This window comes from Neolamprologus brichardi, chromosome 1, assembly GCF_056152115.1.
Source record: "Neolamprologus brichardi isolate AB-2024 chromosome 1, ASM5615211v1, whole genome shotgun sequence".
Taxonomy (NCBI): Eukaryota; Metazoa; Chordata; class Actinopteri; order Cichliformes; family Cichlidae; genus Neolamprologus; species Neolamprologus brichardi.
The window spans coordinates 5998747-6015342 of NC_142104.1; the positions used below are offsets into that span (position 1 = coordinate 5998747).

At 37.1% G+C, this 16596-nt stretch overlaps 1 protein-coding gene across 1 annotated transcript in view; it reads left to right on the top strand.

The window, feature by feature from the left end:
* Window positions 1–16596, top strand: part of itfg1 (integrin alpha FG-GAP repeat containing 1) — a 158670-nt gene that overhangs the window by 19920 nt on the left and 122154 nt on the right. Inside the window, exons 7-8 of the mRNA XM_006779704.3 lie at window positions 5383–5435; window positions 16009–16090. Of these exons, the coding sequence (XP_006779767.2) occupies window positions 5383–5435; window positions 16009–16090 (135 nt within the window). The remainder of the gene's footprint in view (window positions 1–5382; window positions 5436–16008; window positions 16091–16596) is intronic.

Genomic DNA, 16596 nt, shown 5'->3' on the forward strand with positions numbered 1-16596 from the left:
GTGCTTTTGATTCCTTGTATATCCATCGCGTCAGCTATCACAGTTAGCATGTCTTTAATTATCCGACATGACATACCAGTTAGAGCTCTGAATCCCTATTGTTGTTACGCAATCCCACCCTCCTACACACAAACACATTTATATACCTCAATTATGCATCTTTCCCAAGTGGTGGAGGATGACAGCTCCATTAGCCTATGCTTTAATTGAGTGTATGTGCTCATACTGCAAGGAGCTAGATAATGTCGTTGAAGTTGAATTTGGTGCCTCTAGTTTGTTAAATGTGACTCAGCAAATAAAATGAGCTAAAGGATGAAGTGATGTAGCAGTCGGTATTTCCAGCCTCAGATGCACGATTAGTTTCTTTTGCATTTATTTGTTTTTGTCTATAGTTGTATGGGATGAAAAAAATAGAGCATTATGCACAATAAAGTCCTAAAAAACAGTTACCCTCAGTATAGAAAAGATAGCAAAACATAAGAGAAGACGAATCAACTGTAATTGAGAGAAGAAGGAAAAAACGGAGAATACTTTTGTACAGGACGCGGTAAATTGTACTGGGTATATGAGAACAAAGAAAACTGAGTAAGATTACGTTTTCTAACATCTATCTGATGAAAAAGATTGTGTTTACAGATTATATGGTTAGTTTATACACTGATCAAAAGAGGTTCTGGCTGGGGATTCAGCGATATAATAGTGCAGGTCACACCGACATACACCTCACTACAATTTAAACTCAACGTGCAGAAACATTTGCTAATCACTTTGTTTGTATAGTCCTAATATTAAGCAGAAGGCTACACATTCCTTATAGCTGAGGCATTACCGATGGCTTACAACTACACAGCAGCTGTCCTGATTTTCTTTTTCTACTGAGCCGTGGATTGATGGGATTCTCTGGCTTTGATGGATGTACTGGTCGCCTCCAAATGCACAGGACTGACAGGATTACTGGTGGCTTGTCGTGATACTGGGACAACCACAGTGCCCGTGACCTCCCAGTCAATTTTTCAATGTTTTGTGTCTTCATTGAGAACATCTGCCTGTCATAGCATTGCTAGACATTGGAAAAAAATTGAAAATGTAAAAAGTTTTATCCAGCTGTTTAATCTCTACTTCAAACATGGGTGGCTTGAATTTGGTGCTGAGCAGGAGCCCACCCCCCAACAAGAGATTGGTGATCAGATAACTAATGCTTATTCCTAAAAGACTATCAAACAGTCCATAAAGCCAGCTGCTTCAGTGATTTCTTTGTATCATTAAACTGGTGTCACGCTGATTTACCATTGCTATCATACAACACTGTCAAATTCACAGTGGGCATTTTCTAAAATTAAAAAGATTAAATTAAAGCAGCAGAACCAACGACATCCTTATTTGATCCATTCTTTTTTGGTCCTTACACTAGTATTACATTTAAACTGCCTTGCTTGTTTTCTTTCGTTTTTTTTTTTTCCTTCGCACGTTCTAGCCCTACTAACGTTGCTAAAGAGAAGCTAAAAAGATTTTCGGCAAGTCTTTCTCATATTGAATATAGGAAGGAAAACAGATTTTTGTGTTAAAACAATGGAGTAGACTTGACCTGTTGAGTGGTCCTGCTGTCTGTCCAAAGATTCTGCATTTTGGAAAACTGACAAGACTTTCCTCAGTTTTTAATCATTTAACTGTTTATATTCTAGGAAAAAATGACTGGGTTAATTCAATGGGGTGGTGTTTTGGTTTAAAATTTACGAACCTTTTTAAACTGATATATAAAGTTTTACTCATACATACTTTACTGCCTACATGTTATCCTTCGCTAAAGTAGTTTGGACTCATGGTCATCTTTAAGGTATCAGAGGTATCAAAGGAAATGATAAATGATCAAGGGCAGTAAATACATACTTCTTGTTTAACTTCAATTATCAAAAGGAATGCTTTTATAGGCAGTGGTTTAAATTTTCAATATGACTGAAAAAGTATCCATTGAACTAGAAAAGAATGATAAAGATATGCTTTGAAAAAACATTATTTCAGAACAAAATTAAAGTGGTCAAAACATGAAATACCATACCTGGAGGAATTTCCCATAGCATCCACTCTTCTGTTCCGTTTTTTGTCTGTGCTCCTCTTTTTTGTTGGAGTCCTCTTTATATCTTTATATTAAAGACCCTTAGAAGCCCAGTTATAAGTCCCTGTAACAGCAAAACTATGTTAAAGTGAGTGATGGTGGCAGCACTTATGTTTCTATTGCTATTTGGAGCTCTTCTCTCTGGAGAATTTGTGGAATAGTTTATTGCAAAGAAAGTGAGTTAGAGAAGGGAGAACAGAGAAGTACAATACTTTTAAAAAGATCATTTTAAAGGAATCACACTGCGATTACAATATTGCATAGTTCACAAACCAGAACTTTGTTTTCAGTCTGTCTGTATTCCCCTTGACAGACTGTGACTGCTTTCCTTCTTAGGACAGATCTGAGAACAGAGCCACCTGTAGTGTAGTGTCCAGGGAGAAAGCCGAGTGAAGTTTCAAGAGTGCTCAAGTGGTCTTTCCACGTTTAAATTGTCAGTTTACACCCTCAAGATGCTGCATGAAAGTGGTGAAGACCAGACTAACCAAAAGAAGTGCAGTGACCTTTTAAGTTGGGCTGAATTTAGTAAAAGTCTAAAGCAAGAGAAAATAATGGAGATGAGTCTGTTAGTGGTGAACATGGGTGAAAAAAAAAGATGAGCAAGAAGAGGAAGAACCCCCACGGCGAGAATGTTAAGTGTTTACAAGATGAACATCTCTCCGCTGCTCTATGCCTCTCTCACTGACACAACGCCATCGCATCTAATCAGCCAATCACGGCTGGATTCTGTTTAAGAGGCCTGATTGGCTGATTAACCGAGCTCATCAACACACCACCCGGTGTGGCTCCAAACACACATAGTAACACGAAAACCTGCATAAACACACTCTGCAAAATGCTGTGTGTTTGTTTGTGCGTCTGCACATATGCATAATCTATGCATACATTTGTTATGTACTTTGCATTTGTTAAAAAGTTTGGAGTCCGCGTGGGCGGCATTTCTGCAAGTCCACAAGGATTAAAAGTTGTAGTTGAACTGTTTTACCAGCTTGAGCACCTTAAATGTGGCATTGCTTTGCAACAGCTGTAGCTGGGTTTAGATAAATAACCACCATCTGTGGCCCACCGTCCCTGTGATTAAACACAAAGGCACCAGAGCCTCAGATTCATTTTTGGATATGTAATGTTATATGGCTATAATTTGTAGTACACCGTAGGTTCTATTAAAACCATGAATCCATGTGTGTTTAGCACAGATGGCGTAGTATATTCTCTATATGTTAATAGTTGGTAACTTGATAGTTAATAGTTGGTATCTCTCTGACATAAGAAGCTGATGAATTATTTTTGAAGGAGGGCCAGGAAATTCAAATCCACCAAATTATGAGCACCTGCCACAGTGGGAAGCATGTGTAAAGCACAAAACATACATATATGCACTAAAACCTAGATTTTAAGAATGCTAGCCAACTAAATCCTTTCTCGGATGAGCTACTAGAATGTATTTGGGAAGTTGAGCCTATAGAATAGAATTAGAATAGAATTCAACTTTATTGTCATTGCACATGTCACAGGTACAGGGCAACAGAATGCAGTTTGCATCCATCCAGAAGTGCTTTAGCCATGATATAGATATATTACAATATATATTAGCAATAATATAGATATGTAAGTATATTATAGAAATGGGTCTATTATGGTATGCAAAATGTACATGGTATGAAGTATGTTATGAATATGCTATAACTATAAGTATGTACAGGCTATAGTGAGTACAAGCTATGTACAGGCTATGAACAGGATATAAATATGAAAAAAACTATACAGAATATGAAATAAAGAACTATACAGAAATGGGAACTATGCAAGTTGTAAACAGTTGTAGAATTAAAAATTATCGTATTGTACAGAATGATTATTTACACAGAACTATACAGTAGTGCAGTTAAGAGGCTATATAAAGTGCTAGTGGTTGTGAGTGGTGGTTCAGTCCATGTTATCATTGTGTGTTTGAGGGTACAGTTGTCCATTGTGTGTGTGTCATCCAGAGAAAGTTACTTATCACTTGTGAAATGACTACAGATGAAATCTAGGACTACATTTCCATGTGTATTTGTTACAAGACTTTTTTCACTGGTATGGTATCAGAGGATCACTTTTCAGTCAAAAAGCTTTGACTGAAAATCTCTTTCAAAACAGTATTTTTAATGTCATGTATAGTCATGCATATTGAGTGACATTGTAGCATCTTGAACTTGTTGGCTTTGATGGCCATGACATTACTAGATAATTCTTCTGTGTATGGATATAGGATTTCTATAGTGCTTTCTATCATTACACACACAACCTTAGTTTGTCCTGTTGTTCCAGTTTTTCCTTTATTAATTTTCCCCTTATTTCAGTATATTTCAGTATTTGTATATTCCCATGCAGGGCACAGCAACACATAGCAGGGCCCAAAGCAGATCAATGGCAATATTTATTTCATGTCCAATTATTGGGGCAGAACCAGAGCATACAGGAATGAAAGTAAACGTCCTCTCAAAGAGAAGCCCACAGAAACTGCATTAGAAGTGCAGCCTGCAGCCTGAGCTTCAAGAGCAAGCAATATGAGTACAAGTGCAGGTTATAGGATTCCAATAGAGCGAGCTACAGGCATTACCAGGGGTGAAGACTCCAGAAAGCTGAGCAAAATCCATCTGCTTTGAGCAGGAGATTCCACCACTATCCCTTTTCCTTCTCCTTACCTGTTTTCACTTATACTGTTTTAAGAAGCCAATTTATCTTTGTTGCTTTAGGAAACCTACTTAAACTGCATATTGAACAAGCAGTGCCTCTCTATATCAGAGTTGGAGGAAGAAATGTCAAAAATATACAAAAATGAATAAATATATGAATCATTCCTCTGTGTCAACTGTTGAATGTTAAAATATTTAGACTTTTCTTCTTCTGTATATTTTGGTTTAATTAATTAAGTTGAGCATAAACATGTATTGAGTCCTGTGCGTCATATATTATGTTGAAGAGTAGATTTAATTTCATGTTTTCAATTTTAGCTGCTGAGAGACAAAATGAAAACGAGAGCTTTTTTTTGGCTACAATAGAGAAGGTCTTCTCTGTTTTTGCAGGATTTGTTAACATTGTCCATATCTGTTAAAAGCCTTATTGCAAGAGTATCGTGTACATTTCCAGTTATGTGATTCTCTGTGTTGTAGATCAGCACATTTGATCAGCGCGTCTGCTCCATACTTGATTATAATTGCCAAACAAATTAATGTATCACTTAATGACTTGCACCCTCCCTTCTTCTGTCTTTTTCTTCCTCTCAGATTTATTCCTGACAATGAATAACGACCGAATGTTTGAGACCTGGCTCAACAAGGTAATAAGCTTTTTGGACTTATTTGAGTGTCTTTGAGTCTCTTGCCTATCATTAGTGACTTTTTACAACTCAGACTCTTCTATAATGATCAAAATTGACATTAGTGCCAGCATTACAGTCCTCCAGAGTAAAGTAGAGCCCAGCTTGTATTGCATGCATGTTGCTGCTAATAGCCTAAAACTGTATTGGCATTTATATAATGTCTGTCTTATGTGGTTAGCCATTTGTAATGTAACGTAATGTAATGTAGGATAAGCACAGTGACCTGAAATGTTGCCTCAAGTCGGCAATCAACTGATTCCATCCACCTTAACCACTACAGCTACAGCAGGCAATGACGCAATTGTAATGAATTTATTTGACAAATTACGACTGGCTGGCTATACATATCACATCTTATCATCTTTTTGTTTTTTGGGGGGGTTTTTTCAGTTATGCTGGAAAAGGAAAACAATGGTGGAATTGTTCAAGCTTCTGGCAGTGTAAACTAGTTGGCAACTTACCGTGAAGACACTGCTTGAGTATACAAAACCATCTGCTCAGCTATGATTCAGCTATATGTAAACACTGCAGAGTATTACAAACAAGAAAGCCAGGACTGCTCTCCAGAGCAAACTCTGAGATGACCCCATATCTAAATTACCACAAACATTATTTTCTATATTATATTCTGTTAAAAAAAAATTCAAAATTTAATGTCCGACAGCTTATACACTGACATTGATGATGCCACAGACGTTTACACAACCTCAGTAAAGCAGTTAATATTTTAGTACAATAACTTTGTTCGTTTTCAGTGCACTAGAGTAAAATATTCATATTGTGTTCATCTATGTTTGGAGCTTTAAATGAGTTAAACTCGATAACCCCTAAAAAACAGTCATATGGTAAACTGTCAGCGATCTGGTTCAGTGGGTCTTGACTGATAGGTTGAGTTCCGAAAGAGGGCAGCAGGTCTCTTCCGAGTAGAACTTAAATGTATAGCTTGAATTTAATGAAGAACAGCATAGCTAACTGTGAGGTTTTGCTATAGTCTGTCCTACTTCTTGAAAAGAATAAAGAGATTGGTGATCACTATACAACAGTTATTTAATTTATTGTTACACAACATTTATTCATTTATTTATTGCTAAGATTTGTGTTCAGTCTCAAAGGCATTCAGTTATAAACTAAGAATGTACAGTATGGCCTCAGTTGCAGTCTCACGTCCTGAAGTATAGCTACAGGTATTGACAGAGTGATGATCCCCTCCTCTGCTTCACTGTTCATTTCCTTAATGCAACAAATGGATCTGTAGTGCTTTGGTGGGCTTAGGAGTCTAGGATAGTTGGCACTGCTGCAGAACTAGTTAATATTCTGGGAGAGCAAGGAGGGGAGACCATGGCTCTGGGTTTTTGTCAAAGGGGCCTATTTGAAATTCAGCAGGTCGAGGCACAAGCCGAACAGTAGTCTATCTTATCACAGAGAAGGGGAATAGGAGAAAGGAAGGGGAGGAGGTAAGGAAGAAGAGGGAAACGGAGAGAGATTGAAGGATGTGGAAGAGACAGAATGTGTCTGAGGGGAGAGAGACCAAGCAGGAGCAAAACTGTGCAAATAAACTGCCATGCCCAAATACCAGTTGGATGTGCGATGGGTGGCAAGAATGTTAATCGGAGAGGATGAAGCAAATGAATTTCAGGGAAAGATCACTTTAAACTTTTGAGGTAGTTCCAAATGATTTTTATAAAAATCTGCAAATGAAGGGTTTTTTGTTGTTGTTGTTGTTGTTTTTGTGTCTATTTCATAAACAATATCTTAAAAATATATTAGCTTTTTATTCAGTTGTGAATCTTCAACAGACTGAACCATTTCACTGGAGTTATTACAATGAAAAATATGAAATAGAATCTAAATAGATGCCAGGGCCTACATCCAAATGCAAAACATACATGAGAAAATGAAATAAATGAAAAATGAATAATTGAGTTCAACAGAAAATTTTAATTCTATAGTTTTAAAACAATAGGACACTGAGTGCATTGACCTCAACTATTTTATCCTTCTACAACAGAACTATAATATCACTAAACACAGTAATTTGCAAAGTAGCTTTTCCTTTAAGACAAAAGTGCTAACAGGCACAATGTGATCATTTTTCAAGAAAATCCAGTATATCACATCACATCTGTTTTAAACCCAGATCAATAACTGGAATTTACAATGACCAAATATCAGGTACCACATTTTAAAGATACTGATTTCAGCCCAGGTTTGCATGTGGAATAGTTTCATTGAAGCACTTTTTAATATACGTTTATCCTTTTTCTGTTCTGTGTATACATGGATACAAACGTAGACTATAAACCATAAAACAGATGAATCTAAGAACTGAAGAATTTTTAGTGAATCAATAAATAAAGTAATTGACACTCACACCAAAACAGTTTTAGTATTTTATACTATATACTATATATAATTCTATTTAATGCTGATCTTGGCATTTATTTTGTAATTTTGCATACTTTGCCTCCTGCCAATCAAGTGATAAGTAGTTCTGCAAAAATCATGTCTTACACGCATCTCTAAGTATAGTGGAAAGGATTTGGGAGCAAGACAAAGTGAACCTTGTCAGTGTCTCTGCAGTCTCAGATTATGGATCTCTTGATCTACTTCTTAGCTACTCTATGAAGAAGTTAAATCCTTTTCTTTGTCTTTTTTCTTCTTTCTCATTTATTAGCAATGCTTTTTCAATTTTTCTTTTTCTATTTATTTTATTTTGCATCCACTGGCTGCAGCTTTTCAGCCACACTATGATGGAATTTCTTCAAATTTTGGTTGAGTTTATTCACTTGAACTCAGGCTGAACTGAGCAGTATTTAGTGGTCAAAGGTGAAGTTGAGCTGTGAACTCAAAAAATATGTTTTTAGCCATACCTTATCATTTATTATAATTTATTTGCTAATTATGATTGGATAAAAATAATGGCAAAGTGACATTTTATATGCAAAAGATCAACTTCTCTGTGACTCCAGTTATTTAAAACAACCAGTGTATATGTCCTGCTTCTTTCTTATGTTTTTATGTACGTGCCCAGACACATGAATTTGAAGTGAAAGGGTGTACTCACACTTCCATGTCAGAGCACTCTTGACCCCCAAGTGTCCACTTTGTTTGACTAAGTGTGATCACTACTAAGTGTTGTGCTCTGGTCTCCTGCAAGAAGCAGGCCCAGGCACAGTCAAGTTGGATGTGGGCACAGTATAAATATAGTGTGATTGTAATGGACATCACTTTGTTAATTAATTAGCTAGTATGTGAGAGGCCAGTGTGTTACTGCTTCCACAGTTAAGCCACATAATGCATAAAATCATGAACCCCCTTATGCTCCGCAAGAGTGTGTGTGTGTGTGTGTGTGTGTGGAGGGGGGACAGGGAGAGGGTAATACCAGCCAAGAAAGAGTGTGAAATCCTAAAGACAAAATTAAGCGTATTCAGGCCCAGATTGTTAAGGGCAGTGTAAGTGCATTGTTGGGGGGGCACCGTGCCTTGTGTGAGTACACCCTAATTTAGCTCGGTTGAGCGATGCAGACATGAGGTGTTACTTATAGTGCTTTTCCTGTTTTCCTTAGCAGTGTATATTTTTTCAGTCACACTGACAAACAAGTCTGTACATCCACACTCTTGAATAATTTCTAATAAGTTTCTTCAGAAGCAGTCCATGGACACACACACACTTGTGCAAATCTACACAAAACACACAAGACCAAGCCATTTCCCAGCATCCTTAGAGCATTAGACCTCTGTTAATCCCATCGTGGTTTTCGGTTCAATGCGGCTGCATCTATCGGTCATAGGCCAGCACGCTCCTCTTTCTCCAGCACTCTGTTTTAATTACTTTTCTATGTTTTCTCTTCCCCTAAGTCTCCTTCCATCTTTCCTCTTTCCCCTGTTTTTGTGTGATTACACAAGCGAAGGCAGTCACAGAGGGGGAAATAAAATCAACAAGCTCCAAAGAGATGAGTGAAGAGAGGTGTTTTCATTGGCTCCAAATAGAGCCAAGTGCTTTAAAAGGTCAGTTCTTTAACGGCTGATATAATAATTTAGTTCACTGGTCAGTGAGAAGCTGTTTTTACCCCCAGTCACACTTACACAGATTAGCACGTGCATATAAATAAACTACTGCTTCCAATCAAAGCAAGTCAGTGTTTTTATATTGAGGCTTGTGCTTTCAGTTTTTAATGGTAAACACCTTTCAGATCAGCTTACTTGCTTTTCACCAGGATATCAGAGAGGTAGGCAAAATGAAAAATTCTTTATAATAAGAAGAAAATGAATGTCATTTCGAAGAGGTCTGCTTGAAATTTGGTTCTTTGAGCAATAGAAGAAGTCAAATGTGAACCCATTTGATGAGATTTATTGGCTATTCACGACATCCATTTTTTAAAAGTCATCCCCATATGTGTATATCATTCCAAATAAGTAGTATCGGATTTCTTTGGCTCTCTTCCACAGCATGTCTTTTATCCTGTCTTCCTTCTCTCACCCCAACCGGTCGCAGCAGATGGCCCCGCCCCTCCCTGAACCTGGTCCTGCTGGAGGTTTCTTCCTGTTAAAAGGGAGTTTTCCTTCCCACTGCCGCCAAAACGCTTGCTCATATTATTGTTGGGGATCATATAATTGATGGGATTTTCTCTGTTTTCTTTGTATTATTGTAGGGTCTTCACCTTACAATATAAAAGCACCTTGAGGCAACTGTTGTTGTGGTTTTGTGCTGTATAGATAGAATTAGATTGGCTGCAGTCTTACACACAAACAAGTTGTGATCAAAAGGTTCCTGGAATAATCCCATTACAATAAAATATATGAATAAAAACAAACACATGTGATCGATCTCCCCTACTGCATCCCCAGACAATGTTCTATATCCACAGTTTCATATACATTTCTCAAACTGGCACAGAGGGCAAAGCAACTTCTCTAACAATTTTTATATGGAGGCACATGACTGGTAATGGAAGGTGGATTTCTGTCTAGGACAGAATAGGTTATAGCAATTTTAGTAGAGAAGTCAACAGCTTGAATTTGTCCTGTAAATTCATCCCCAGGTTTCATATTGGCAACAGGGGATCTGAGAGAGAACTTAACAATGGCACGTCGTCATGAGCACAGAGCACATTGGAAACAGTATTTGGCCAAACCAATATCTCCTTTGCTCACCACCTGCCCCATTCTTCAGATTTGCCTCCCTGCAACTCATCTTTTTCAGGAAAATCAAAATTATGTTAAAAGGTTATGTTGTCACATTACAGATATGGCGAAATAACTGGTGCATTTCTGAGGTGAGTGAGCAAGGGACTGAACAAGAATTAACTGGAGGCTATATAAAGACCCACTAGAAGATGGCCATAAGGGGCTTTTGTGATTTTGAGTTTACTACCACGAGTTTACTCATGGTAGGGATGCACTGATCCAATATTTGGATTGAGATCAGTTTGATCCTGCCTCAATAATTTCGCCCTGGTATTGGTATATCTTGTATCCTTGGCTGTAATTTTACTATAAATACCAGTAAAATTGTTTTTTAAGCCTTACAGATTACAAGTTACAAAAGCAACATTTAAAAAATTAAAGTCAAATACGTATTTTTCGGACCATAAGGTGCATGGGATTATAAGGTACATTAAGCAGTATATTAATGACTAACCTTCTATTGTGGAAGGTACTATTGTACTAGTTTTATGTTGTTGTATTTATCCGCGACCCCTTAAAGGCCGGTCGGCATAAACCGGTCCGTGGCGCAAAAAAGGGTTGGGGACCGCTGTGTTATGCTAACATAGCTGTGTCGCTAGCGATCACGTAGCTCATCATTATATACCAGCTAGCCCAACTTCAGTAACCTTACACACGTCACTGCTGTTTAGTTTCCTGTCTTCATTTATGTTGGAAGTGATAGCAGAGCTGTACGTTTGAATTTTTTCAGAAATCTCTGTCAGAACATGCTATATCACGCTTAGGTAACTAGCAAAACTAGCAAGCTAACTTCCTGCTAACTTCTAACTCCGTTAAATGTAATAAATTCTGTTTTCATGGATGCCTGGATGTTAAACTTCATAGTTATACCTGATAAAGCTCAAAAAGCACCAGCACAGTAACACTTCATGCATACACATCTTTTCCATTAGCATTTGAATTACTTATACACAATACATGTTAAGTTGTGTTTTTAGACACATTGACCCATCTCCCATAGTTTTCTAAGATAGACTTGGTCCCTGTTCCCTTCTGTTATTTTCTTTTTTGTTTTTTTGCATAGCACAGCATCTCTTAGTGCAGTAGCTGGGCATATGTGGTTGTGCTGTTTGCCTATGAGTGGGTGTGAGTGACAGAAACGTATTGAAGGTGATGTCAACAGAAATAAGGAACACTAACAAAAATTAAACCTTTCATCTTCACAAATCAGTCAGTTTACACACACATAAATGCAAAATCAATACTAGTCAGTCACACTATAAAATGTTTCATGTCAATGCCTAGAGAGTTAACGGACCGCTTCCACATTCCTAATTGTGGATTGATTGTAATTTTGTAAGCAAATTGACAGACTATTCAAGTTGAATGAGTTTAAATATCAATTACTTTGTACATTTTCAAATGTCAGCATGACAAAATATTTTTTTTCGTTCACTGTAACTTCTTGTAAATCATAGAAAAACACTTCAAAGTGCACTTGTGCTTTGCAGTCTTTCCCTGGAAGATTTGTTTGTACAGTCAGTACACGGTAGTTACAAAAGTAGTAATTCTTTCCAAATGGAAACAAATAGGTTTGTGAAACGCATGAATCTGCACTTTCTACTGTTAGTGATAGTTTAAACCTTTTTGCCAAAGTACCTCTTGGTGCATTTAAATCACCAGGCTAAGTACCTCTACATTTCTGCCTTGTCAGGACTGAAAGCATCAAACATGATGCAAAGAATTAACCTTTCAGTGCACACTTTATGTATCGTAAATAATTTAAATTGAATCTAATATTGGCCTTTTACTGAATGCTTATGGCACCAAAATACCCTAAAATAGCACAGAACAACATACCTACAGGTTTTTCATTGCAGCCTTGGGTGAGTAAGTGTTGACTTGAAGGCTCTGTAACCCTACTGGAAATAAATATTGCAATAACATTATCATTTTTAGGGTTTCACTTGCAGTCAGCAGTATTTAAGAATTGCATGATTAGCAAAGGGAGAAAACCAAACAAATGAATCCCACATTGCTTCAAGAAATAATCTTTCAGTTTGCTTTAAAAGCAAATCTGGCAAGACGTATATATTTAAATGCAAAAATGAGAACTTCCTGAAGTAATTATTAATTTTACACATTTTTATATTTTTGTTTTAAAAGACAAATATTAGTATATGTTATCTAACTACTGAGGTTATTAACTCAAAACTAAGGTTTTCTTTACCCAGTAAAAATGAAACCAATAATTGGAATTTGAGTTGGGCCTTTAGGGCTCAACTAGCCAACTCTGTCAGACTGTTATGTTCCACTTCTTTATGACGCAATCAAGTCATGCAAAAGCCCCATTTAGATGTCAAAATATTGAAGTACTAACTAACCTAAAGGGAACTTCAGACTGAACAGTCATAAGTCTTACTGAGCAATCATGTTGGCAGCACTAGTCATTAGTCTCCTAATCTTAATGTCTCAGGGTGGAGTGGGGGACCATGGCTATGAAGCTGCCATTAAGTTGATCAAGTAGGTACTTTCTATCATACTTTTCTGGAAGCATTAAACCCATGACAATTCCCCGAGATAAAAAACAGTCTTTGGCATTTCAGAAATGCCCTCTCTCAGGAAGAAAAAAATACTTTTTTAGCACTGCCTACTCTATCTCTCCAGGACCTGCACAAACTGAACTGTATCGCCACAATTAAATAGGTTGTCTTCTCACAAAAAGTCTTCTTACATGTGTCAGGAGAAAATTAGGAAGTTAATGATTAATTAGTTTCATCTAACTGCCTCACTTTCAGGGACCTATTGTTCATACTGGCACACTGTCACAATGTCATGGCTTTCTGGGACACTTGAGTATAACAGAAGGAAGGTGTTTTATAGTCCAATAAAAAAATAAATAAAGAACTCACTGAGTCTGAGTCATGACTTTCCTCTTTCCCAAACCTATCTATTTTTACACGTAGAGCAATTTTCGAGTCCCCCATTATACTCATAGCTGGATCCATTACCTTTGCTGTTACCAGGGCACAAATATCATGATATAAATTTTCAGATGTGGTGAATTCACCGGGCTTATGGAGGCTTGCTTTGCAACAGCTGTCTGGTCCACGGTACCTATGGCGATGTTATTCAGGGCCTAAGCTGCCTGAAAATGGATGGAGGGGCAGTCAGACTACGCCAGAAAACTAACAAACCTTGGGATGAGCCTGGCAGCGATGATGCTGTCAGTAGACGGATGCTTTTCCCTGGAGTGCAGCTTTCTGGCTGCTTGTGTTGTCTGCAGCTGCTGATGTAGAATTCCGACTGTTAAAACAGACCAGGAGATTGCGCACTGGGATCTTTGTCTTGGCTTTTCCAGGAGGCTTTGGGCAATAATCATTTCGAGGATCTGATTATTTTTCACCTTTCCCATTGATATCTTTCTTGTTATTTTTGAACTGGCCAACTTGATCTCTGCTCTCTTGACAGTAGATTCCACTTAAAAAAAAAAATCAGATTTGTTTTCCGTTTGCATATATTGGGTTTAATCAAAACAGCCAAAAACTTTAGGAAGAAAAAAAAATGTATATTTGCTCAAAATCAACTTTAAGGTAATCTTCTCCTGCATTCCTGGGCCATTTTCAATACAGCTGGGATTTTCAGATTACACCCTGGATGTTCATTTACATCACTTTCACTTTGCACCACAGTAAATTTTGAATAGGCACTGCTAGTGTTCTTGCCAAATATGCTTGGAACTGGAATTTAATCAGTTAATGCTATTTTATGACCATTCTGCAAACAGCTGACAGTAGAAAAGAATACAGTAATTTTATGTCCGTCTGTGCGTTCTAATTAGAAAGCCTTAAATATTTCACAGCCGTGAGTTTTCTTTGGAAAAGATTTTGTCCAAACCAGCGCTTCCGTCTGCGTGAAATATTCAAGCAATCTTGTGGTGGTGTGGAATTTCCGTCTACATAGAAATCAGTATCGTACAGAGTGTACTGGATTGCAATGTAGGTGGAAAACGTGCTGCAAGTGTTGTTACACAGTTTTATTTAAATGCCTTTTTGGAGTTAATGCAACACTATTACTGCAAATTATTAACCTTTGGTTTCCTTCACCATAGCTTTGTCTTGATAGTTTACCCACTTGTTTTGCTACATCTCATGCTCATTAAGTGAAATTTATATTTTGATTCTAGTCGTGTTGTTATAATAGTTTTCACATCATTATAACTATTAAATTACTGTTGTGGAGTTGCAAACTTGTGGTTTACCATTTGTCTGATTCCTTTGTCCTCTCATTGTTATTGAGTCTATTATCGCTCAGCTTTAGTAAAACACAATCATTTATACATGTATAACACCCCCCTCATGTCATAGTTTATTCATTTCAACAATTATTGGCTTGTGCATAGAACAATATTTGACCACACATATACACACCCGCACATTATATACTTATCTATATAATTATGTATAGATTGTGTTCTCTGACTCAACTATTGTACCTCCCTCACCTTCTCTTCCTATCTTTCTTACTCTGTCACTTTCTCATAAATCAGTAATGTTGTTATCAGCAGGCAACAGTTTTTCACTGCACAGACTCACATGCGTTCTTAGGCAAAGGCACCCACACATACAAATCTTTTTCCCCCCACTGATATACTTAAACCCTTGCCTTTTTTCCTTGCCCTATGTAAAGGGCACCACTTACCCAATAGGTTTGATAAATTTCAGAACTCTCACAGCCACTGTTTTCTCTAAATCCACAAACCAGCAATGCAGCATCTTCAACAGATGAAATATTAATATAAAAAGTGGCATTTTGCTGTAGTATTTAAAATTAAAATGTAATACATAAATATTAAATAATCCAGAATGGATACAATTGCCGGTTGCTTTACTGTATATTAGTTGAACTCATCATGAATGTGGTTTGTCTTCTTTTCTGCTAAATGCAATGATTTAAAAATAAATACATAAATAATAATAATAATAATAATAATAAAATCTTACAAAAACACTGGTTGTGAATGCTGACTATTTAAAATTTTCAGTTATTCCACGAAGCATATTTTGGCCTTTAATTCAAGAATTTATAAACCAATCATGTTTTTTATCTTGTTTTTGTTTTGTTTAAATCAAAAATTTCTAATAAGATTAAAACAAAGTTTTTGCTTGATAAGTGTTATGCATATATTTTGGAATTTTACTGAGTGCATGAACAAGAGCAAGCTTTTTACTTTTTGCTTTCCAGAAACATTACAGCTTTTTCTGGTACACGCGACGGGTAAACTGGACTTGTCTTTTATTGCTGGATCTCTGACTAAACATTTGAGTTGTTCTTTATGTCTTTTCTGTCCATTTGTCATCTATCAGGATGGGAACTTCACCAAGACTGACGTCATGTCAAAGCCAGACGAAACCACACTTATTGGGCAGTCTTCCTTTGTGGACTTTGGTGAGAATTATAAAGATTTTTCATTTGCTTGTTTGCTGTGTTTTTGTGTAAATGTGAGACAGTTATCGGTTTGAAACCTAGCACTGGGATGCTACTTTCAGTAGCAGGGCCATATGAACAGAGCCAAAATGGAGCAAAAGAAAAACCGAAGAAGACAATGTGTAATGACAATATGTGCAGTCAAGGTGCCTGAAAATTCCCAACATTTAGTCACTGTGTGGACAAGGCTGGATTGTACTGAAATTTATCCTGGTGTGTGTCTGTTACATCCATTCCTCTCCTCCTGAAGTCCCGGAAGCTCTTTCTGCATCGATGCTTCAAAGGCTATCAAACAGGACTATGTTGTGTTTTGAGGTTTGACAGTTTCACTGTCTGTTTCCAAATACTTACAGCCCAGATATGCTCATTCCTTAACTGGCAGGCTAATCTCATCCATGCACAGTGGCAGGCACACACTACAATATAAAACTCTATTATACACACTCATAATCCCATAGCCAGATTTT